Source organism: Penicillium hordei (genome assembly GCF_028827395.1).
Source record: "Penicillium hordei strain IBT 12815 chromosome Unknown utg000002l_segment0_segment0, whole genome shotgun sequence".
NCBI lineage: Eukaryota > Fungi > Ascomycota > Eurotiomycetes > Eurotiales > Aspergillaceae > Penicillium > Penicillium hordei.
Window position 1 is genome coordinate 2,001,602 of NW_026623143.1, and position 23,925 is coordinate 2,025,526.

The window sequence follows — 23,925 nt, forward strand, 5'->3', positions numbered from 1 at the left end:
GCATATCATACATTGCAGTATTCCTATATTTCTATCATTTACTTGTGCTGTTGCATTTTTAACATATGGTTTCCCCAAACCGGTGCCATAGTTATTGACCAAGATCAGCCCGCCACACCTAGATCTGAAGACTGTTGAAGCCTGCTTTGCGAATACGCCACCGCTTTTCACGGTCACAAAGGACTATATTAAGATAGCAATCTAAGTGATAGGGATCATAATTGATTTGATCGTAAATAACTAGTGTGGCTTATTTATATAAATATATATAGAGAGAGGGGCGGCACTATTAACCTAACGGGGATACTATTTTAAAGCTTCAATGTTGTTAGGCTGGGTTGACTTAACACCACTGACCAAAACGAGTACGTATGTGATACAAGCCAGCAACTTTACTCAAAGACCACTATGACAACCAACTTACGACCGGTTTCTAATTCATACATATACTGGTTCAAGCCACACTAACCCGATTTGTAGACTCACTATATAGGAGCTCTAAATCTCGACGATATAGGGGATATGGTTAGTGGTAGCGACTATAAGGTTTGATTTCTTCTTTTATCTTTGCTCCTTATAATATAAGTATTGTGTTTCCTTCACTATCTCTTAGTTATTTTTAGACTAGTAGAGTTAGTACTATAGGATATACTCTAGTAGTTCCAGGCAAAAAAAATTAAAAGGAACAGAATACGCAGCTGTATAGACACCAGGAGTCCAAATTTAGAGCTATCCATTGTCTTAGCCACCTTGGTATTCATAGATGAGCTCATCGGTAAATAGATTCTAGTGGGACAGCGAGCAAACGTCAATTTAATCCGAGCGCCAAGAGATTGGATTAGACGGAATGGTTATACTATATACTGGCGACCGGAGAAAGTGGTGGCGTGCGTATATATCTTATTAAAAAGGAACGTCGTATGATATAAATATGAGGTAACCCTACCCTCTGAAGTGTTTGGAAGAGTGGCATTTTTCAAGAGCTCATCCTAGTTTCTCCCTGGATATACCACCCACCGCTACTGGAGTTATCTTTACCAAATCAACAAGCCGAGCCCTGAAACCCTCGTCACCAAAATGGAGTTTCAGTCGGTCTACAGCCACTCTGATGAGATCGGGGGGTATGACCTGAAATCCTCCGCAGACATCGCATTTGCCTTCGACTACAACCATGGTGGGAAGTTTGATCATATCACTCTTTATCGCCCATGAAACGGGAGCTTTTGCATTGTCAAGCATGGGCAAGCTTAATTCACGGTGCACCATCCTCCCCTTGCCCCGTGAAGCTAGGAGTTCGAGCAGCGGTATAAATGGTTCAAGTTTCGGGAACAGTTATATCTCCCATGCGTGCCTGTTTTGAAGGCTTGTTTGTTAGCCTTCGGGTATGAATATCCTGCTCTTGATAGATTGAATAGATCAATTCTTCCTTCTCTCCCTTTCGTTGCTTGTATCCAGAAGAAGTTATGATGCCCTTTTTCTACCCCTGAATTTATCAAGTTTCATCAAAGATAATACTTCAAATTACTATATCTTCGTCAAAGGGGGGAAATTACGGGTAAGTTTGAATTTACTAAGGGCTAAGTTAGAAAGGGTGGTGCGCACCTAGACAGGTACTTGGGTCATGTTGATATATGGGATGTACAAAGGTTATACGTAGAAAGGTCTTTTACACAAAGCATGCTTTATGTACCATCTTCATATACACCTAAAAAAAGACATGACAAGGGCCGTATGAGCGGCTGGCTATTCTTATTCTTTAATAGAGTCAAAGTTAAGGAAGTATAAGCCCGATATCAAAGGCTTATCGAATAGAAGCTTGGCGTTATCTCGTTATCGCGTCTCCAAAACTCAGATCCAGATCGCGGGGGACACGCGAGCCCTTCCTAGGCACCTCTCATACCCTATATTCTACCTAATTCAAGCCCGCAAGATCAATATCAGAACCAATGGAGGAACCACAGAATCTTCGCTCTCTCTTTGCATCAGCAAAGGAGCAAAAGGATGCACTGGGATCGCGGGGTGATACCAACGCGGAGACCTACCGAGACGAGGTGAATGCGACGATCGCCAAATTCCAAGAATGCCAGCGTCAAGTGAGCATGTTGTCCCTATTTAGCTCTAATGAGCTGCTGGAAGATATTTCAACCGGTGATATCCAGTACGTCACCTTCATTCCGGCATTGCGTTGCCCATTCGGCTGATTTGTCGTTCAGGTACATGACACTGGAATACCATCTAGCCGAGCTCTTGCAACGAGTTGCTACCCCAGACCGCGAAGTTGTCCTCAAGCGTGCGCTCGAAGAATATGAGAAATACCTGATGCGCTTGGATGAGTACCTGCTACTCTCCGGCGGAGACAAGAAGCTCTTTGAGCAATACATGGCCAATCCGACCTCTTTTACCCTGGCGCCAGCCAACGACGCTGCCGCCAGACGGGAAATTAAAGTAACACGGTTTCGGGAAGAAAAAGAGCTCAAGCAGAAGCTGGAGGTATAGGATTTTTTTCCCCTGGATATTGCTTGATTCTCTTGCTTACCCTATTTAAAGTACTTCTCACAAAACGAAGCTCGCCTGCAAAGCGACGATGATGACACGCGATCCCTCTACCTAGCAGAGCTCCAGCTTTACACCCACCAGACCTTCCAGGCTTTAGATCTCCTAATCCAGGAATTATCGATACTTTCTGCCATGCGCAACGCGCCGCCCCGCCCCCCACCAACGGATGATCCCAGACAGCGAAGCAATATCGGAGGATTAAATTATTCAGACCGCTTAGATCCTTCAATGTCACAGCTTTTGAGGGGAGGCAGAGGTGGTCCTATCCTGAACAGCAAAGGAAAGCCAATGCAGCCGTTTACGTTGTTGGGTCGGCGCGCAGAAATGCAACAAGGAGTCTTTCGTCCGGGTCATAACCTTCCTACTATGACAATTGAGGAATATCTCGATGAAGAGCACAGACGAGGAAATGTCATTGAAGGAGGAGGCGAGAAGTCTGGCATCAAACCGCAAGTTGACGAGGATGATCACGACATTGCCGACCAGGAAACGATGAAGGCACGACATTGGGACGAGTACACGGAAGCTAATCCGAAGGGTGCTGGAAACACATTGAACCGGGGATGATTTTGAAATAACCGATATGGATAGAGCTGATTTACTATAGTCCAAAAAAGTCACGACAGACGGAGTTCTTGGCGAATATTATTGATATCTTGAGCGAGTACAACCATACCAGACAAGAAAACTCGTTCACTTCATTTTTTAACAGGGTATATCTGCCTAGTTACAGTAAAAATATATCTGAACATTTAGACTGCAGTAGAAACGCTCTCCTTGGCCTTGTTCTGCTGGATAGTCTCGAGAATGTCCCCTGCGCCGTCAGCCACCAGGGCCTTGGCTACGGTAATACCGAAGGCCTCAGCACTTTCAGCAGAGGTGACATCGGCTTCCAATTCTACCTGGGCACATTCTTTGCCATCGACACTGACAACAACAGACCGCATTCGCAACTGCTTAGCACCCTGCATATTTTGGACCCATTCAGTTTCAACGCCCAGCGGGGCACTGCAGCCTCCCTCAAGAGTCCGCAAAAGACTCCGCTCGGCCAAAACCGAGAATGTGGTATCCTGGTGACCAATTGTGTCCAACATATCTTGCAGAACAGTGTCTTCCTTGCGAATTTCGATCCCAAGGGCACCCTGCCCGACGGCATAGAGCATGCCGCTGTTCTTGGAGTCCAGATATTGGGTGATACGATCCTCTAAATCAAGACGCAACAGACCAGCAGCGGCAAGGATGACACAGGCGTAAGGGCTATCTTCGGCGTCTAGCTTTGATAGGCGAGTGCCGATGTTGCCACGGACATCCTGGACCTTAAGGTGGGGGTATTTCCGGGCTAATTGGGCGGTGCGGCGGATGGACGAGGTTCCAACCACGGAGCCGGCGGGGATCTCGGACAGACTCTTGTATGGCAAACCTTGTTTCACCACGAGAACATCCCTGCTATCTTCGCGGGGCATGCTCGGGCCTAGCTTGCAGGAAGAGGGGAGAGTAGTGGGGACATCTGATAATTTCCAAGAAGTTGTCGTCAGCACTTTCCAAGGTTGAAACAGCTACGCTGTTTGAGATTGAGGCATTATCAAACCTTTCAACGAGTGCACGATAACATCGACCTGCCCGCCAATCATCAATTCCTCCAATTCTTCCGTCCACAGGTTCTTGGTAGTGAAATCGCGCAGTGCGATAGTGGTGTTCAGGTCACCGGCTGTCTCCTTGGAGAAGATCTTATATTCATATTGGGGGAATGCCTTCTTCAATGCGTCGAGGACCAGGTTTGTTTGGAGCAGAGCCAGTTTAGACTTGCGGGTGCCGATAGTGATGGTCTTTTGGGTGGGGGCGGGGGTAGACATTTTGAGGGGCAAAGGAAACGGAAGCGGAGAAGACACTGGAAATAATGGGAGAAGACGTGTCCAACGTTGTATGAGCTATGACCGTAGGATATCAAACTGCCGAGGAAAGTCAGGCGAAAAGGCGAAAGTGGATTTGGAGAACTCCGATCACGGGACACGTGCAGATCAGGTAATTCAGTCCAGGAGTACAACGTTTAGAACATATATATATATATATATATATATATATATATAATCTAGGAAATAGAAATAAGAAAATGATCGTAAACTAATAATATAATACTTGTAGATCTATAAATTTAAAAAATAGACTATAAACAATCAAAAGCAAATTCCTTGTCTTCCCCAGTTGATCGTCACAACCTCGGCTTCGGGACGTGGAGATTGCCAGACATTCGACTTTATCTCCCCGGACTTCCCATCGACGTGATTCTGGAACTTCTCCATCTCTCCTCCTCATATAATCCCAGTTATCCTTCCCATCTCCACATTCCCCATTCATCTTCCCCCCTGTCTTCTACCCCTCATACACTCTACAACTTGATCTCCCCGGATCCCCATCTTTGCCACCCCATTTCATCATCACGAGGGCCCGTACAAGATGGGATCCAACGGTAGAACTACCAAGATCCCCCTCGTGCCTCTCCCCAAGGGCTCGGTTCTGCTACCTGGTGTGACTCTACGGATTCCAGTCTCCAACCGTCCCGATCTCGCCAATCTCCTTTCGTCACTTGTGGACAAGCCTTCCAAGCGAGATGCGAATACCATCACCTTCGGCTGTGTTCCACTTAACTCACCGTTCCTGAGCCGGGATGGACAGCAGCTCCTCGAAGGCGACGACTCGGACTCAGAGCGAAAGGAGGAATATGACTCGATTGACGCCGGTCAGGCACGCAAGGAGGACCTGTTCCGTTGTGGAACCATTGGCAAAGTCATCGGAGTTCAGCGCCGGGCCTACTCTGAACCTTTCTTGCTTGTCCAAGGCTCGCAAAGATTTTCTATCAAGAAGGTCCTGCGAGACCGACCATACTTTGAGGCCGAGGTCTACATTCATGACGAATCCAGTTAGTTCCCACGGGCACAAAGTACAGAGACCACATGGCTAATTATACTTCCTATGCTTCTAGACTCTGGCCAAGGTGACGCAGAAGTCGCTGAACTATTCCAACAATTGAGACAGCTCTCTCGAGAACTTCTTACTCTCCTCCGCCTCTCCTCATTGCTGTCGGCAGCTTCCTCTCGCCTCTCGCCACTCGTTGCCCGAAAGTTCGAGCTCTATATATCAAAGACAGAATTGACGCAGGCTGGGAAGTTGGCCGATTTCATGGCAGACGTGTCTGACGCAAGCTTTGAGGAAAAGCTACGTATCCTCTCCTCGCTGGATGTCAAGGAACGGTTGGAGAGGGTTGTTGAGATCCTCACCAGACAGGCACAGCATATTAAGAGTAGCGTCAGGGTCACCTCAGTTGGCTCAACTTCGTTCCCCTCCTCCGGTATGGATATCAGTCAGATTGACCCACGTGAACGTGAGCTGCTCGCAAAGCGTGCAATTTCGGGTCTCTCCGGCATAACACCCCCTGGCGGGCGTGGCAATGATGAAGAGAAGGAGCCCAATGAGGTAGATGAGCTACAACAGAAGCTGAATGATGCGCAGCTTAGTCCCGAAGCTCGGAAGGTTGCGGACAAGGAATTGAAACGCCTGCGAAAGATGAACCCTGCCAACGCCGAGTACGGTGTTTGCCGGACTTATCTGGAGAACTTATCGGAAATCCCATGGACCAAGGTGACAGAGGATCAGCTTGGACCAGACACATTGAAGAACGCCAGGAAGCAGTTGGACGAGGACCACTACGGCCTGGAGCGAATCAAGAAGCGACTGTTGGAGTATTTAGCCGTGTTGCGCTTGAAGCAGTCCACCAACTCGGATGTTGAACGCCAGATCTCTGGACTCACCAGGGACTTGGACTCCTCGGCCGTTGGAGATGTCGAAAAGGATGTTCCCCTGTTGTCAGAGTCTGACCGGGTTGCGTTGGAGACACGCCTTCAGATCCTCAAGTCTAAGCGTATGACCGACAAGTCCCCTATCTTGCTTCTGGTCGGACCTCCTGGAACTGGTAAGACTAGTCTGGCAAGGTCCGTTGCTGCCTCGCTTGGCCGAAAATTCCACCGGATCTCCCTTGGTGGTGTCAGAGACGAGGCGGAAATCCGGGGCCACCGACGTACATACGTTGCCGCCATGCCTGGCTTGGTTGTGAATGGGCTGAAGAAGGTTGGCGTTGCAAACCCCGTCATTCTGCTTGATGAAATTGATAAGGTTGGCGGCGCCAACTTCCAAGGCGACCCATCCGCTGCCATGCTGGAGGTTCTTGATCCTGAGCAGAATCACACCTTCACCGACCACTATATCAACATTCCTATCGACCTGAGCAAGGTTCTTTTCCTTGCTACTGCCAACTCCCTCGACACGATCCCAGCACCTCTTCTTGACCGCATGGAGACCATCTCTCTGTCTGGATACACCACTGTTGAGAAGAGGCACATTGCCAAGCAACACCTGATCCCGAAGCAGATTCGATCCAACGGTCTCAACGAGGGCCAGGTAAACTTGTCCGACGAGGTGATTGATAAGACCATCACCTCGTACACCCGTGAGTCAGGTGTGCGTAACCTAGAGCGGGAGCTTGGCTCTATTTGTCGTCACAAGGCCGTTCAATATGCCGACGCTGGGGACACCGACCGGCTAGGAGATTATAACCCTGTTGTATCAGTCGACGATCTGGAAGATATCCTGGGGAACGAGCGATTTGAGGAAGAGATCGCCGAAAAACACGGCCGGCCCGGTGTGGTCACAGGCCTTGTCGCCTACTCTACCGGTGGCCAGGGCAGCATCCTGTTCATCGAGGTGGCAGACATGCCTGGCAACGGACGCGTCCAGCTAACCGGTAAGCTGGGCGACGTGCTCAAAGAATCTGTTGAAGTAGCCCTGACATGGGTGAAGGCACACTCCTTCGAGCTAGGTCTCACCCATGACCCCAATGAAGATATTATGAAGAGTCGTAGCCTGCACGTCCACTGCCCCTCTGGCGCTATCCCCAAGGATGGCCCTTCTGCTGGTCTTGCCCACACTGTTGCCCTGATCTCCTTGTTCAGCAACAAGCCAGTCCCACCGCAGATCGCCATGACTGGCGAAGTCTCCCTCCGCGGCCGGGTTATGCCCGTCGGCGGTATCAAGGAAAAGCTGATTGGTGCTCTGCGGGCGGGCGTCAAGACCGTGCTACTGCCGGACCACAACCGCAAGGACGTCAAAGATGTCCCACAGGAAGTCAAGGATGGTCTGGAAATCATCTATGTCAAGTATGTAATCTCCTCCCAACCTTGGTTTAGTTCAACTGCTAACAATTGTTCACAGGCACATTTGGGAAGGGCTTCGCCAGGTCTGGCCCGATGCCCAGTGGCCGGGCCAACACCAGATGAACTTCGTCGAGAGCCGGCTGTAAACCGTTCTCAGCACTATAACTTCAAGGCGCCTTGCCTCTCTCTCATCTGTTGCCCAGCCGTTTGGGAACCCCCACCCTCATTTTTGCATAGCGTATAATAGCCCCGGGCCCTAGTGACTTGTATTTAATCAGCTTGTCTTTCGTGATGCGTTCATGCCAGTCAATATTTCGTGTCTATATCACTCAACATACTGTGTTCAATTCTACCAACGTCACAATTTACAAAATCTGTTTCATTTTAGAGAATCATGTAAACCTCAACCAGAACAGAAAAGATGATACGCCATATTCAAGATGTATACAATCTACCCCAAGAGTATAATACACAGATCCAGCCAAACTAACATGGACCAGAAGATAGAGCAAGAAACACCAATTTTCCCCAATGGAGGGAGGAAAAAGAAAACCATTCAGAACAATGCAAGGAATCCCATCAAACTCCATTATCGCGCTCCGTGCTTCCGTCCCTTCGCAAACCAAGCCGGCAGCGTAGAAGCGGGGGCGAAAGCGCCATTCTTAGCCGCCTGGTGTGTCTCTAAGCCCAGAGCCTTCCAGGTTGGTCTCCAAGTCTCCTTCTTCTCGAGCAACGCCTTGGCCTGCTCCTTGTAGGCCTCGCGCAACTCGCGATCGGGCTGTTCACCCTTGTTCGGCTTAGGGTTCTCCTTTTCTTGTAGGTCGATCTGGAACTTCTCGGCCTTTGACCAACTTTCATGCTCCCAGCTATTGGATGAAATTGGTTAGTTATAACGTTCAATCTGGGTTGAGTGCACGTGTAGTATTGGGAATGTAGAAAGAGGGAGATAAAAGGCATTGGAGTTGAAAAGGACGAGAAGTTTAAGGGTGGGCGTCACATACGGGGTCAGATCCTTTGGCTCCTGGGGGTACACGAAGGGCTCCTTCAACTCAACGGTCATGCGCTTCTGCGACTTAGGCCGGCGCCACGGGCCGAAACCCTTGTTATCGCGCGAGATTCGTGTGATTGGTTGTGCCTGGACGTAACTGCGGATGCTGAGGGTTCCGACTCCATACAAGTGCCATAGGTAGCTACGTAGATCGAACTTGTTGAAGCTGAGGGGGACGCGGAATTGAGCATATCGGGGGGTGAGGTTGGGAGTTCGGACGAGAGCGACGCGGAACTCAGGCCTAACGAGGCGGGAAATTAGTTGTGGTACATTTTATTTTTTGGCACATGTCCAATTGAGCCGGTCAAGTCTGCTGGGGTGTTGTTTTGGTCGAGCGGAGTTCGGGTTCTTGGAAATTTTGGGCAACGTACAGGTATACGGGCTTGCCGACGACGCTGGGCCATTTTGTTTTGGGGGGTTGCTGGACCCCAGCCTGGTTTTGTAGGCGGCGAAGGGCTTTCGCTTGAACACTGTTGAGACGCACCATCGTGTTGTTGAGTGGAGGAATCTGGGGGTTGGAGGTGCTTGCGGACCGCGCATCAAAACTGCGTTGGCCGATCTGGTCACATGACTTCAAAGTATACACCAATAGTGAACACAAGACTTCAATGTTGGGCGTTCAGTCAGAGTAGAGATCGTTGCAATGTGTATTTGGTATATTATTAGGTATATTATTTATATTCCTTTATTCCTTTCCTAAACGAAGAGTTTGGGTATACTACAAGACATCCATTGATAGGAAATTTTGAAACCTATATTACATGCTTTATTCATCGTAAATAGTCATAAAAAACGCCCAAGATCATGTCCTTTTATTGCTCCGCCGATCCCGAGACTCGAAGTCCTTCTAACCGCTTGGTGCTGTCATCGATATCTTCAGAGTCCTTGGTCTCGTGGGCATCACTGGCCTCCTCGACATCAGATCCAGACTCTTCCTCATCTTCCTCATCATCATCATCATCCTCATCATCGTCGCTATCATTAGCAGCCTCTCCATCTCCTTTGACCCCCACGTCTACCATATAAGCCTCGAGCTCACGGGCCATCTTGCGCGAGAAACCTGAGGCTTCAACTTCGACATCCAGACGTTTGCCAGGGTTCTTGAGGAGCTTCTTTCTAGCTTCGGCGAAAGTAGGGCCCTTTGAGTCGCTCACAAAGTGGAACTTGCGCTTGAAGTAGCGCTTGATACATTCCACATCACGGTCGAAGTACATCTCAGCGTTAACGTGATCGATAGACAACATCTGAGGGAAATCAATGAGAACCGGGACCAGCCGGATATGCTCATCTTCCTCTTCCTCAGTAAGCTCTTTCCCCTTCACTTCTGGGTCCAGCTCTTCCTTGATAAGGATATTGAACTCGTTGAAATCACCGTGGATCAGACCATATCGAGCAAGATCCAAAATCATATTCATAAGTTCGGAGTATAGCCCAGCAGGGTTGGCGACTTTTGAGATTTGACGCAGAGGGAAAGCATCGATTAGACTCATGACGATGGTGTGTCGGTTCTGGGCGATGGGCTCGGGAACGGAGAATCCATTCTCACGCAGAGCCTTCATGAAAGCGAACTCCTTCATTGCTGCCAATCGAGACATGTACATCCATGAGGCTGAGCTGCGGTGTCGTAGGTAGTCACGGTTTGTCTTGACTGTTCGGAATGAGATACGGCCGAGACGGTGGATTTTCATAATGCGCTGCGCTCCGCTGCTTTCGGCCACCACGATAATATCTGATTCCTTTCCCACGCCGATTTGGTTGCCAACCGAGTAGATGACCTTTGACTTTTGGTGCGCATTCAGCGCAAGATAATCCAATCCTCCATATGCGAGTCGGTAGCCGTCATCTATACGCAGAATACTTGTATTAGCGATGATACCAGATACAAAAGTGGATGGAATGCATACACTTCGCATTCTTGACCTTTGCAATCAAGTTGATTTTCGCGAGGTTTGAGATTGCGCGATTGACCCCACTGCCGCCCCGGAGGCCCGAAAGTTGAGAGATCAACGGCGTGGGAACGACCTCATGGTTTCGGCTGCCAGCTTCACACTATGGCAATTCACATGTTAGCTAATGAAGAATGCGCGACAGTATACCCCCAAAGAAAGATCATCGCGGGGTAAACTTAAGAGGGGCCGATAAGTACCGCTGCAAGAACACGGAAATCCTCGGAGGTGAGGTAGCGAATAGCCTTAGCGTCGAGTTTCATGGTTGCGAGGGAGTGAAGTAGCTTTTCGCTTTCTTCCAATTTCCCTAAGTTGATTCGTTGGAGACCAGAACTTCAAGACGAGTTAGACCAGTCAACGATGCAGCGGAGGAAAAAAGTTGATAAGAACCTAGCCCTAAGCCCTATTTCCTATCCCGGATGGGAACCTTGATAGCTTCGCCTTTATTTGGATAGCATTGTGCAATAATCACAACGTTCTGGCTGAATATCTATCAGAAGTAATTAAAAAGTAAGGGGGTAAATCAAGATGAGTGTCTCTACTCGTACATTAGCACACCAAGCTCCCCAAATCCACCGAGGTCCAAAATACGCAGTCTACTCATAAATCCAAGAAATTGGATCAGAGGCCAAACAGATATAAAAGTTGTAAAATAAATCCATGCTATTCTTCATTCGTTCGGAATACATTAGATCCAACGATAACCCGACCACTATACGAGTCCCGCTGGTTGCGAGCAATGGATGTAAATCGGGGAATATCTAGTCTAGCTTGCTTATTCGGGGCTTTCGTAGTCCGGGTTCTAGAAGATAGGTTAGTACTAGAAATTTGGATTTAAGATGAAAACACTTACTTTGCGCAAGATAACCAGGCCTTCGAGAGTGCTGCTCAGAGGGATGTACTGCTCATCCTCAAGCTCAGCTCTCTCACCGTGAGCCAGCAAGACTGGCGTGCTCTGAGTCTGCCATCCGGTAATGGTCTTCGGGCGACCCGCCTGGCCGACCACGTCCACAGCCTGACCGACACGGACGTTGACGGTGAGTGGCTGAAGGTCCTCATCGAGGGTAATAAGGAAGCGGGGGAACATGGCGGTAATGAGGAAGTAGAGCAGGTAGTGGTGTTCAGCGAGGATGAATTGCTTCGCATCGATGAGTGATACAAGCACAGTAAGCAAACCCGCTGCTGAGACACGGGAAAGGACCTGCCGGTCGGTGTGGAAGGGATTAAGCGTCATGGTACCCTTACCCATGTGTAGGAGACCCTGGGCGATGCGAACCATGAATAGTGAGTTCTGGTCGCGGTGGTAGTAGCTGGCCAATTGGCGGAGAAGCTGTGCGATACGGGCATTGTTGGTACCAGCGCCACAGAGACCCATGGCGAAGATGGCATTAATGGCAACATCGTTGTCATTGTCGTGACTGTACCGGGACAGTGTGTCGTAAACCTTCATTTGTGGGTTACTGGGGCTGATCAAGCCCATAGCCAGGGGAACTGCTCGGCGAATGTTGCTAGATCCGTAGTGCATAAGGTGACCGAACTGGCGGAGGATCATATCCTGTCCAACATCCTCGCCCATGGCAATGAGAGATAGACCGAGAACAGCATACGACTGAACAAGCTCATCGCCCTTGTTCTCCTCCTTCTCTTCAATGATGTCATTGCAGATGTGGAGAAGCTCTTGTAACTTGAGCACCGTACCAGTGCCTGCCCAAGCGCATACTGAGGCAAGGACTGAGGTTGGTTTAGCCATGGGGTGGTCAACTGCCTTGAGGATGTCAAGGATGACATCAACCTCCTCCTGGCGGCCGAAGTACAGAAGTGCCAGACCGAGGGCCATGAACCTTGTCCACTTGTCCTTGAGCTGCTTCTGACGCTCCTCATCCATCAAGGTCGTTGCGATTGCCTCGCTAACCTGGTGGTTTGACGAACCAACAAAGATAAGACCTAGGGAAACTGCTGCCATAGCAGACAGCTGCATGTCAAGTGAGGCGTCCTCCACAATCGGAAGGAGAACTTCAAGCAGTTCTTCCTTGTTGGAACCGGCATATGCCAGACCAAGACCCATGATGGATGCAACTCTCATCGGCACGTTCTTTGCCTCAAGGTTATCAGGGTCACTCAAGAGGGCAAGGGCGGGGTCAGAGTCAAGTCGGACACCGGAGTTCAAGATACCAATAGCGAGCAGTGCACCAGCCTTAACCTGGTCTTCTTGCGCGTAGGTAAACTTGTCGATCTTATCCAAACCATCCTCAACATCACGGTGTAGCAGCATACCCAGCGACGCAGTTGTGGAAAGCATGCCATCATCCTTGGTCTTCCACACCCACGGGCCCTTATCACCCTCCACTAACATCATCTTATCATTACCAAAGCCGGCATTAGCAAACGAGTTGACAAAGGCGCTGGCCAAGTTGTGTCGTGCCGAATCAAGATTAGTGAGGCCGGCTCCGCGACTGCTCTCGAGATGTGTCTTGTAGATATCCTCCGGCATCTTGGGGTCCAAAATGTTGAGTTCCTTGCCCAGAGATTTGAAGTGCTTTGGGATGGAAGTGTTGTTGAGACAATCAGCCAAGGCCTCTCCCTCCTCGTCCTCGGCCGGAAGGTCGAGCCAGATCTGCTGTCGGGCGACAAGGAAGGCCATCTGTTTCTTCAAAGACTTGTCGGTCGTGGCGTGGATGTCACTCTTGATGAGCTCAGTGTCGTTCAACCGGATAGCGAGCACGATCGCTTGCGAAAGTTTGTTGTAGCGGACGTAGATCCCGTGGGCGGTTCGAAGGAATTGCTGATCTTCAGGGTAAGTGAGGAGATTGACCATGCTGACCATATACAAGCAGACCCGAGCGTATGTGTTCTCGTCAACGAATTGAGGGATATCTTCGATGATTTCCAGTTCGCTCATGAGATCAACCGCATCGGCTTCAGCATTATGGCTCAAGAAATAGGGCACCAGCGACAATGCAAGGTCCACTAGATCCTGAGTATCCTGGTCTGCGTTCAAACGGTTCTGATATTCCTGCCCAATTTCCAGTGCAAGATGCCGGATATACTCATGACCCCAGGAGCCAAGGTCCTCCGACTTGGCTAACAGGCGGTATTTGATAGTCTCCAGCTTCTCTTCGTCTCCGTAGGTCATTCCAAGCACGGACAGCATATCAGCCAACGAGTTCTAGGGGGAAAACGATATTGTTAGATCGTCACAAAACGATGGAAGCACTGCAGAACCAACCTGCACGGGACCTGCGACCCATTTCTCGTATAGCCCTGCCAAGTCATCATAATGCGGTCGGAGGAACTTGAGAGGCTTAGGAACAGCTGTCATGGAGGATGTAGAAGTCTTGATAAAGTTCTTGATTGCGTCCAAAGCAGGCCCATAGAGGGAGGTATCGGGTTCCTATTGAGAGCAAAGATGATGATTAACGTCATTGTGCTATGCGCACGGGACAGGAGAGTGACTGTACCTTTAACCGCTCAACGAGCATCTCAAGTTCGCTCTTCAACTGTTGGTCTTCTTCGCTGAGTTCCTCTGTGGAGAATTTCGATCAGCCTGTTGCTTTGAGTGCCACCGTGGATCCTTGAGAGAAACCACATGCTCCATTGCGAGACGCCTTATCGCAACATACCATCTTCAGATGCCTCGTCTTTCTTCTTTTCCTCTTCTGGCTTCTCGCCATTTTCGGTGTTCTTGCCGTTCAACTCGCGAACATCATCAACCTTGCCCTTGCCCTTGTCGGCGGAGGTTGGCCGTTCGCCCTCGTTGGCCATTTCTGATGGTAGCTGGGGACCAAGTCGGGGGGAAATCGAAGCGGCGTGGGAGAGGTCGGTATCAAGCAGATAAGTAGAAGATAGTGTTACAAAGCAGAAATAGATGAAATTCTGCAAATAAAGTGTAATGAAAGTGGATTGTAAGCTGGTGATGGAGAAGCAGAGCTCGGTCTGGTGCAGCTCCGGAATTAGATTACATAAGGTGCCAAGCCCTGCGGAAGGCCCTCGTCATTGTTTTGGATTTGCAATGCTACGACTTAAATTCTATAACTCGAATCCTTATGACTCTGGTTTATGAGGGAGATAAATGACTTGGTGGTGTTTTAAATTCAAATTTGACTTTAACGTTCCTGTTTATACATAGCAAATTCCCATGTACATTTTACGTTTCCTACTTACTGCTTTCGTATACATCTACAAACAGGTCTATATATTATATTCTACATATATCGCCCCTAGTACCATAGTGGTCCAATAGACCAAAGTACTAAAGTCTTACGTCGCCACGGGTAGACGCCGCATGAGCAGCCGACTATTTGTGTATCCTGAATTTGGTAAACATGGCGGTGAAATGACAACTCAGATTCTGGAGATTTCGCCGGGAATTCATTCTTAAATGCAAAATAATAGGTCTTCCAAGGGCTCATCAATCTTGCCATCCTTGACACATCCTCCGTAATGAGTTCGAAAATGCTTGGCATATTCTTCCGTCTGTTTGGTGTATGCCGTGGCCGTTAATTCCTCTCCGTCGTATGAAAGCAGAGGCAAAGCATCAAGATCGGGAAGACCTGAAGAGAACTGCTCAAGCAGTGGCATGATAGTTGATGCGCGGTTCAGTGGTTTTTCAATAGATTCTAAGCCGGTGGAAACCCCGCCTGTAACCGGCTGAGTAGGATCATGAATGGCTTGAGTGGCTTCTTTGCTCGGAGTTGCGGGATTGCTGTCCCCGAATTCTTCTGGGGGCTGGTATAGCTCGTTGTGCACAGTAGCAACCGAAGAAGATTTGATGCCTGGGAATGATGGGTATAGGAGATAATATCCTTTAGCACGGATCATCTCGAGCATATGTTCCATAAAGGCCGGATATTTCTGTGATATCAACTTTGTTTGGGGGGCCGCCACGGATTGTGGAGTCGACAGGCGCTTAGCCATGAAGGAATGGAATTCCGTCCATGCATCACCAAAATACAAAGCTGCATTACTATTGGGGGCCTGCCAGAGGAACGAGGGAAGAAACTGTTCTTTGCCGGCAACGGTCATGGGCGGCGGGGTGAAAGAATGACCATCAGCCGTGGGTTTGGATGATGGCAGTTCAAGTGAAATGCCGATCATGTGGGAAAATAGGTGCTTAGCTCGGGAAGACTGCTTGTAGTTTAGTACAGCAAACTTCAGGTAGTGATAGAACGACGGTGCGAGCTGGGTCTGTGGAGATAGCAGAAGCAAATGTGTGACCTCAGGGTCCCGTGGATAGAACGACTCCACAGTTCGAAGCGAGGATTCTGCCGTGTCCATATAATGCGGTTGAATGCGCCGCCGAATAGTAATTCGGCCAGAAAGCTGGGTCAACCCGCCCAAATGCTGTAGAAACTGAAGCAACTGCGAATCTACCCGCTGGGGGAGCTCTATTGTCAAGCTTGGGGCCGATCCTAAATAATCGGCTGCATCCAATGACTGCATAAGCCTGATCAAAGATCCAGAAGACTCGGAGGGGGCATGCACCACCATCTCGATTTGCACTCTATTCCACGCTATTGCACATACGGTCAGAATTTCCGGATATGATTCACCAAAGAGAGGGGGAATAACTTACATCGGAGAGCTTCGCTATCTAGCGACGCTATCCACATAAGATCCCTTGAAGCAGTGGAGAGAGCAATGTGAGGGATGCCATTTGCTCGTGAATAGGCCTCGACCCCGTCCCAAAAAAAGGAATCCTCCCAGCCCTGACCTTGTGTAATGAGAACCTCGGGGCTGATGTAGATTTGTATGTTTTGCAACCCTCCTATCACAGACCGCCTCATACGGTCATCCGTAGATTTTGGTGCATAGTCCGGCCGAGCATCTGTTAATTATCTCCAAGTCAGCAAACGCGTTCGATTATCATAATCCAAATATCATACCATGCCATGTCATCGGGCATTCACTATCTCTGATTCTGTTAACTTCCTTGATTCCTTCAATCGATATTTCCTCTTTTCCCATCAGGGTGAAATGCACATAGTTCAGGCGCTGACCAGCCATTCGACAAGCTAGGGGCAAAAGATCCGACACACTGCGGAGACTTGAGGCTGCAAACACAACTGCACGGCTGGAAGCTTTCTGTGAATACTTATAACGAGGAAGAGAGTGGGCCAACTGGTAGAACTTGATCGTCCCATCGTAAGCTTCTTCCTTTCGCCCCGATTCCAACACATTGACTGGTGGCAGAGTGTCCGGTAGTACAGTGTCTGGGTTGAGAACAGTAGGTGGCTTATCTGAGCCTGATAATCTGGCAAGGCTTTCTTCCCGTAGCTTCGCAACCGCAGGGTCGAACCGGTCTGGGGCAGGTTTCAGGTCTGTCGGCATGTGCTTGAAGAATTCGTAGACGAGAACAAGCGCAATGATAACGAACAGTATTCTGCGAGGTCGAGGCATTGCTCGGTGCTGCCGAGGAAGGAAGCGCGATTGATCCGATGGTCGATGGTCGTCATCTTTCTTGCCCATCTCTTCATCGACCCGAAGGGGCATCTTTGCGCGGCTCATTATGTGCGCCCGGAATGATTGTAAAAAAAGCTCTACGAGCCCCGTGGTTCTCTTTATAACATCGAAGCAACGAATAGGCACAGACAACAAATGCGATCGAATTGTTACATATTCGCGGGAGGACGAATGCAACGGAGCAGACGATCTCCACAAACAATGACGCCTAGGCTCTTATCGCCTTATCGAGGGATCTTCCGCCTTTTCTCCAACTACGCGCACTTCGAAATCCATTTTCTCACCGAACACCTTCCAGACATCTGAAAATCATAATGGAAGAGGACATGGATATTGAGCCTATCGATCAACGCGGCACCAAGCGCGCAGCAGAGGAAGATAAGCCTCTGGAACCCCCTAAACCAAAGAAAATCAAGGTAAGATAACGCGTGCACATGAATCCCGTCGTATACTACCACGTAGAACAAATACTAAATTCCATACAGGCCTTGGATCCCGATGTCGTAAATAAAATTGCTGCTGGAGAGATCATCGTTGCTCCGATGCACGCACTGAAGGAGCTCATCGAAAACGCCGTCGATGCTGGCTCCACATCAATTGAAGTCCTAATCAAGGAAGGCGGTTTGAAGCTACTTCAGATTACTGATAATGGCCATGGTATTGATGTAAGTTATTTTTTGATATTACAGCAGCTGTCTCTGACACCATCTAGCGAGATGATCTCCCTATCCTGTGCGAGAGGTTTACTACATCGAAGCTCAAAGAGTTTGAAGATCTGACCTCCATTGGAACATACGGATTCCGCGGTGAAGCTCTAGCTAGTATCAGTCACATCGCACATCTGACGGTTACGACGAAAACTGCTGGATCTAGCTGCGCCTGGCGAGCACATTATGGAGATGGCAAGTTGATACCAGCAAAGCCTGGCCAGAGTTCTGCACCTAAAGCAACGGCTGGCCGAGGAGGAACTCAGATCACCGTAAGTTAAACACATGAACATAGGCACGCTTTCAAGTTAACGAAGCCCAAGGTCGAGGATCTTTTCTATAACGTCCCCACTCGACGGAGAGCTTTCCGTTCGGCAAGCGAAGAATATGCCAAAATTCTCGATGTCGTCGGCCGGTACGCAGTGCATTGCTCAGGGGTCGCTTTCTCATGCCGCAAGCACGGAGACTCCGGCGTGAGCATCTCGACCCCAGTCAGCGCAAATACTGTCGACCGGATCCGCCAGATTCACGGCAGTGCCGTGGCGAACGAGGTTGTCGAATTTAAAATCGAAGATACAAAGCTCGGATTTCGCGCATCCGGCTTCACTACCAACGCGAACTATCATGTCAAGAAGACAGTGATTCTGCTGTTCATTAACCACCGCGCAGTGGAGTCAACTGCTGTTAAGCGTGCAGTTGAACAGACTTACTCTGCCTTTTTGCCCAAGGGCGGCCACCCTTTCGTCTATCTTGATCTCGAGATCGAGCCTAGTCGCGTCGACGTCAATGTACACCCGACAAAGCGTGAAGTGAATTTCCTAAATGAAGACGAGATTATCGAGCTTGTTTGCACTGAAATCCGATCCAAGCTGGCTGAGGTGGACTCGAGTCGGACATTCCTAACACAAAGCCTCTTACCTGGCGTGCAGACCATCGAGTCCCTACAACCCGATCAAGGCACTCCAGCCCACGAGCGAACAGGAGAGGCAACAAAAGCCGGAACAACACCCAAAACACCCGCCACGACAAAGAGACCCTACGAAAACAACCTCATCCGAACAGATTCCAAAGTCCGCAAAATCACAGCAATGCTAGGTCCAGCCACAGCCTCATCTCGCGACCCATCCAACCCAGACGCCCCCACAGAAGCCGAAACCCCAACAAAATCAATCCTGGACAACGGCCTCCAATACGAAACAACAGATCGCCAACCCCTAAAGATCGCCCTCTCATCCGTCAAGAACCTCCGCGCCTCCGTCCGCTCCGAAATGCACAACACACTAACAGAGATGTTCGCATCACACACCTACGTCGGGCTGGTCGACGAGCGACGACGACTCGCAGCCATCCAATCAGGCGTGAAACTATACCTAATCGACTACGGACTCGCTTGCCACGAATTCTTCTACCAAGTAGGCCTAACCGACTTCGGCAACTTCGGGGTAATCCGACTCGAGCCAGCGCCAAAGTTGGTAGATCTACTAAAAATCGCCGCAGAATCAGAACGGCAAGAGCACTCCGGATCCAGCGGGGAAGAAGCGGATTCCATCTTCGCTAATGCGCCGGAGATGATAGCACGCACGCTCATCGAGCGTCGCGAGATGCTGAATGAGTACTTTTCGCTGCAGATCAGTCCCGACGGAGACTTGCTGGCCATCCCGCTGTTGTTGAAGGGGTATCTGCCGGCGCTGGCGAAACTGCCTCGTTTCCTACTGAGGCTTGGGCCTTATGTGGACTGGAATAGTGAGGAGGGTTGTTTCCGTACATTTTTGCGTGAACTAGCTACTTTTTACACGCCTGAGCAACTTCCGATTCTTTCACAGGCTGCACAGGATGTGTCGGGAGACTCGGCTACGCAGGGTCCGGTGGTATCCGATAACTCTGGGCTCGAGGACGAAGATGCTTTTGTTAGGGCCCGCCGTGCGCAGATGGTTCGCATGTTGGAGTATGCTGTTTTCCCGGCTCTGCGTGCACGGCTGGTTGCCACGTCACGATTGCTGCGGGGTGTGGTTGAGGTTGCAGATTTGAAGGGGCTGTATCGGGTGTTTGAGCGCTGTTGAGTTGAGGGTATTGTAAGATCATACAGTTATATTATACCGATTGATATTTATGAATAATGAAGATCTCCCAGCTTTTCGGTGGGGATTTAAAGGTATGCATTAGTGATCCGAGATCTGGTTCGTTTTTGGCTTGCACGTTTGGGTCGATATTCACGTAAATATTACAAGGCATCTTCAAACGAATCGAAAATGTGCGAAGCTCGAATAAGACAAATAACATTAAAAAGGTCAGCAGAGACGCCCGTGATCGCTGAGCTTGTAACAACGCCATATCCGTGCCAACCCTAGATAAAACATAACCCAAATCCCTAGGTAGAGGGAAGGGACTGAGATAAGAGGAAAGAGGCGCGACAGAAAGATACAAACAAGACTGCAAAATAATAAGTCAAATGGATATGCATGTTGAGGAACGAATAAGTATCTTCTTGAAAGCTCCAGTTCAAACTTGCAGCGTGCCATGAAGACATGACATAACCCTTGGATAGGGTGAGGTGTATCATGAGAAAATGCTGGTAAATGATGTGGGCCGAAATAACAGTGCAAATCGTGGGTTGCTGAATGAAACAGAAACAAAAGAACAGAAGCTGAAAACTGAAAATTGAAAATTGAAAACAGAAAGTCAGAATAGGGCGAAATCAAGAGGTAAAATCAACAAGATAGGCTGGTTGAGAAGAAACAGATCATCGGATCGAACAGAGACAGCAGAAAGTCATTGCATCGTGGATGGTGAGTGCAATATCTCCCATGCCCTGAGGTCTCCAGAACGCCGAGCGCCAAAGATCAATCAAGAAGTCATTTCTTGTTCATAGAAATCGTGCAAAGTCATTGTATCGTAGTGTGTAGTATCTTGCATGGATGAAGTGACAAAAACACGCATTAAGAAGTAAATAGGTTTGGTGTTCGGCCCCAGCGTGAAGCTGAGTGTCGACCCTCAGGCAGTCGGTAGAGAAGTGATGTGAAATGTTGTAGCGTGTACGCTTGCAGCGGGAGTGGCCATTACGTAGTATCCAGTGAGCCGTCTTTCTAATCCTAGTCGTGTAGATTTAGGACGGCCTCGGAGCCCGAGGCTACTCTTAGTGCCTCGAATAGGGCTTGTTGAGCAGAGCTATCTCACGCGCGACAGTGTCCCATTCAAGCTCTCGCTTGATGAGCTGGCCTCGCTTTTTCATCTGATACTCCTCCCATTGGAGAAGTTCATAACTGTGGGAAAGCGTTAGCAACATTGTCTTGTTGTATGTGAGGGTAGAAGAACACAAAAGACTTACACAAAGCGGAGATGAGGTTGGATGATGACGTTGAGTCGCCTTGCGCGGACAAAGCAGCTATCATGAATTAGCATCCTCGGCTCAGCTAAACGACGAGACTGACAATTGACTTACTATGCACGCGGGAAAGAGAGATTTTCGGACGCCATAACTTCAGCGATACAAATACTTGCGGATCTAGAAACACCGACTCGACAATGAACCAACGTGGCCGTGCCGTGGCGCTTTCCTTGTTCTATACACAAATTAGCACATGGAAACCACAATGAAGTAGCAAATTTGGAGGACATACCAATGAACTCCAAACAACGATCGTACTCCTGACACAAAGGATCAATGCCATTGTCTTGGACATTGTCGATGTACATCAAATTATCAGGTCCCCAGTTGGCGCGGTCCGTATCTGTCCAATTGACAGCCTCGCCAATACTAAGCACACGCTTGATCCCAAGCTCCCACAGAAGTTCCGGGTTATTGGCGTGATTCAGATTGCCCAGATATAGATATGGCAGGACACGGCTGGGGAAGGAGCCGTCCATGTTGTGAAACCAATGGGGATCCCCGATTTCCGAGAGATCCGTCGACTGAGTCGCGGGGCTTTCCTGCAAGAGGCGCCCTTGAATGTGGCATAGGAAAGCCACATCTGTCGGATAGGCAAAGAAGTTGCGTTTCTTATCGCAATGCAGCCGGAGCCAAGCTTCATGGGCAGGCACGCCTTCTGCAAACATGAAGTACGCCACTGCCAACAGCGAGCTTTCGGTGTAACCGTCCGCACAGTGGATGAGAATCTTGCGGGGTTTCCCACTCGATTTCGTCATTACGACGTCTCCGTCAGTTTCGAGCTCTTCTGATGAACTTTCTGGGTGTGCGAGATAGTAGATCCACCTGATGGTGTTGACAATGTCCTCAATCTCTCGGGTATTCCCCGATGGAAGCAGAAGAGATCCCGATGAAGGGAACTCCAAGCGCTGTTGACCACTCTCTATCTGTTTGTCGAGCATGGCAAGGAACCGTGGACCAGGGATGTTGGCCATGTCGCATGTTTCGATCAACAGGTCATAGCCCTCTTCCTTTGGTGACTCAAGAGCTCCGGTATGGAAGTAATCCGGGGTACACCCGAGCCAAACATTGGACGAAATCTCGGATGCCCGGGACATTGTTGACATTTCCAGTCGCTCCCATTGGACTACCAATTTGTTAGCATAAACTTTTGGCCCGCCAAGGTTCGTTTGAAGTTACCGAAATCCATAGTTTGGCCTGTCGGATGGCCGTTTACATCGGTGGCAATGATCTCTGGGTGTTTGTCCGCAATGCTGGAGAATTTGTCTGGTGAAGTATATCAATTGACCGTCCATGAATGGGGGGATAAGGTAAAATAACGAACCGGTAAGAATGAAGGTGTTGTACGTCGGTCGCTCCTCCAGAGGATCCATTTTCGTTCGCCATAACCGCTGCGCCTTGGCAAACTGATTGGCTAGCTCAACAAGTCCGCTATGACTATCATCATCTTCAGCATAAATAACAATATCCGACATCGCAGCCAGCTTGGCAGTTTGTATTTGGAAATTGCGGACGGAGAACCCCTCGGGAGGATCAGCCATCAAGAAGTGGGATGAGGGTGCCAGCACCTCGTGGGCGCTTACTGCGCCCTTGATGCGTGACTTGCTCAAGTCACCTCCAAGCTTTACCACCATGAGGCCTCGCCAGCATTTTGGAGTGTGACGAGCATGTCGCTTGCGACTTGAAAAGAATCCAAGCTGCAGATGGTTGTCTCGATGCAGTCCATGGAGCCAAGGAAACATCAAAGATGCGTCGGGTAAAGGTTGCGATGCTTGATGAGCGATTGCAGCTGCCAATTTCGGTCCGTCGATAGCATACACAGCGGGGGATGACGGTCGTCCAATGCGCATCTTCTCATCTGGAGGAGACAATAGCGAGGAAGGCTGCTCGCTGGGCCGGGACAGGGAGGTAGGCTGGGATGTTGGAATAGGTCCGGTGGGACATACTGGAATATGTCTGCTCGGGGTAGGACTTGATCGTCGGTTTACGGTCAAGGCTGAGGGAATAGGAGAGGGAGGAGGGGTCGAGTGGTGCAGTGCCTGCTGCTGAACTAGCACAGTGGCCATGACGACTAACAAGACGCGTTGATTGAAAAGGGGGTGTAATATTGAGATGAAAATGGTAATGTCACTTGCAATTGCGACACTTTTGAGATTAGAATCATAAGACTGTTACATCCTTCGTAGTCGAGATGTGGTGAAGAGTGCCGAAAGCAATAGGAATCTGACGAGCGAGTGATCACCAATACAACTATGCGGCAGTTGTTAGCAGAATTTCTTTAAGCGCGTCGCGAGCGTGGGCGAGTGTAGTGAACTTGAACAGTTGCGAAGCATAGAAAGTAAATAAGGAGGATCCGAGGTCAAAAGGGGTAGGGAGGGGGATCATACAATACCAGAGATAAGGCAAGGGGTGAAAAATGGAAAGATAAAAGTCAAGTTAGGAGGGAGAGGCTTAAGATAAAAAGAAATGCATCAAAGTAGAATGACAAGGGGAGAAAAGAGAAGTGCAGTGGAGAGCAATTGAAGGAGGGGGAAGATAATGTGGGACAAGATCTGACAGCAAGTGTACATGTACATTGTACATTATGTACCCAAGTGAATTCTATTGTTTATACATTTGG

General features: G+C 49.2%; 9 protein-coding genes across 9 annotated transcripts; 3 read left to right on the forward strand and 6 right to left on the reverse strand.

Moving 5' to 3' along the window:
- Positions 1-1,946: 1,946 nt before the first annotated feature.
- Positions 1,947-3,123, forward strand: N7537_004042 (IGBP1/TAP42 family protein; the record flags this gene model as incomplete). Its single annotated transcript, XM_056895100.1, has 3 exons — positions 1,947-2,158; positions 2,214-2,490; positions 2,548-3,123. The coding sequence occupies 3 exons, from the start codon at positions 1,947-1,949 to the stop codon at positions 3,121-3,123; spliced, it is 1,065 nt and encodes a 354-aa protein (XP_056754848.1).
- Positions 3,124-3,308: 185 nt separating this feature from the next.
- On the reverse strand, positions 3,309-4,409 carry N7537_004043 (porphobilinogen deaminase; the record flags this gene model as incomplete). Its single annotated transcript, XM_056895101.1, has 2 exons — positions 3,309-4,063; positions 4,145-4,409. 2 exons carry the CDS (start codon positions 4,407-4,409, stop codon positions 3,309-3,311), a joined length of 1,020 nt encoding a protein of 339 aa, XP_056754849.1.
- Positions 4,378-7,906, forward strand: N7537_004044 (putative LON domain serine protease; the record flags this gene model as incomplete). The annotated part of the gene is given in 5 exon segments (XM_056895102.1): positions 4,378-4,578; positions 4,880-5,023; positions 5,038-5,473; positions 5,537-7,763; positions 7,819-7,906. The coding sequence occupies 5 exon segments, from the start codon at positions 4,378-4,380 to the stop codon at positions 7,904-7,906; spliced, it is 3,096 nt and encodes a 1,031-aa protein (XP_056754850.1).
- Positions 7,907-8,349: 443 nt separating this feature from the next.
- Positions 8,350-9,295, reverse strand: N7537_004045 (mitochondrial 54S ribosomal protein uL23m; the record flags this gene model as incomplete). Its single annotated transcript, XM_056895103.1, has 3 exons — positions 8,350-8,626; positions 8,762-9,049; positions 9,180-9,295. 3 exons carry the CDS (start codon positions 9,293-9,295, stop codon positions 8,350-8,352), a joined length of 681 nt encoding a protein of 226 aa, XP_056754851.1.
- Positions 9,296-9,620: 325 nt separating this feature from the next.
- N7537_004046 (protein kinase RIO2) lies at positions 9,621-11,017 on the reverse strand (the record flags this gene model as incomplete). Its single annotated transcript, XM_056895104.1, has 3 exons — positions 9,621-10,651; positions 10,713-10,857; positions 10,955-11,017. The coding sequence occupies 3 exons, from the start codon at positions 11,015-11,017 to the stop codon at positions 9,621-9,623; spliced, it is 1,239 nt and encodes a 412-aa protein (XP_056754852.1).
- A 512-nt stretch (positions 11,018-11,529) lies between these two features.
- N7537_004047 (proteasome regulatory particle base subunit RPN1) lies at positions 11,530-14,516 on the reverse strand (the record flags this gene model as incomplete). The annotated part of the gene is made up of 5 exons (XM_056895105.1): positions 11,530-11,556; positions 11,608-13,920; positions 13,981-14,145; positions 14,213-14,277; positions 14,375-14,516. The coding sequence occupies 5 exons, from the start codon at positions 14,514-14,516 to the stop codon at positions 11,530-11,532; spliced, it is 2,712 nt and encodes a 903-aa protein (XP_056754853.1).
- Positions 14,517-15,128: 612 nt separating this feature from the next.
- N7537_004048 (uncharacterized protein) lies at positions 15,129-17,258 on the reverse strand (the record flags this gene model as incomplete). Its single annotated transcript, XM_056895106.1, has 3 exons — positions 15,129-16,264; positions 16,327-16,578; positions 16,637-17,258. The coding sequence occupies 3 exons, from the start codon at positions 17,256-17,258 to the stop codon at positions 15,129-15,131; spliced, it is 2,010 nt and encodes a 669-aa protein (XP_056754854.1).
- Positions 17,259-17,527: 269 nt separating this feature from the next.
- On the forward strand, positions 17,528-19,980 carry N7537_004049 (mismatch repair ATPase MLH1; the record flags this gene model as incomplete). Its single annotated transcript, XM_056895107.1, has 4 exons — positions 17,528-17,629; positions 17,699-17,878; positions 17,926-18,192; positions 18,244-19,980. 4 exons carry the CDS (start codon positions 17,528-17,530, stop codon positions 19,978-19,980), a joined length of 2,286 nt encoding a protein of 761 aa, XP_056754855.1.
- Positions 19,981-21,053: 1,073 nt separating this feature from the next.
- On the reverse strand, positions 21,054-23,371 carry pps1 (tyrosine/serine/threonine protein phosphatase PPS1; the record flags this gene model as incomplete). Its single annotated transcript, XM_056895108.1, has 6 exons — positions 21,054-21,180; positions 21,246-21,302; positions 21,360-21,480; positions 21,538-22,431; positions 22,485-22,571; positions 22,630-23,371. The coding sequence occupies 6 exons, from the start codon at positions 23,369-23,371 to the stop codon at positions 21,054-21,056; spliced, it is 2,028 nt and encodes a 675-aa protein (XP_056754856.1).
- Positions 23,372-23,925: the final 554 nt, after the last annotated feature.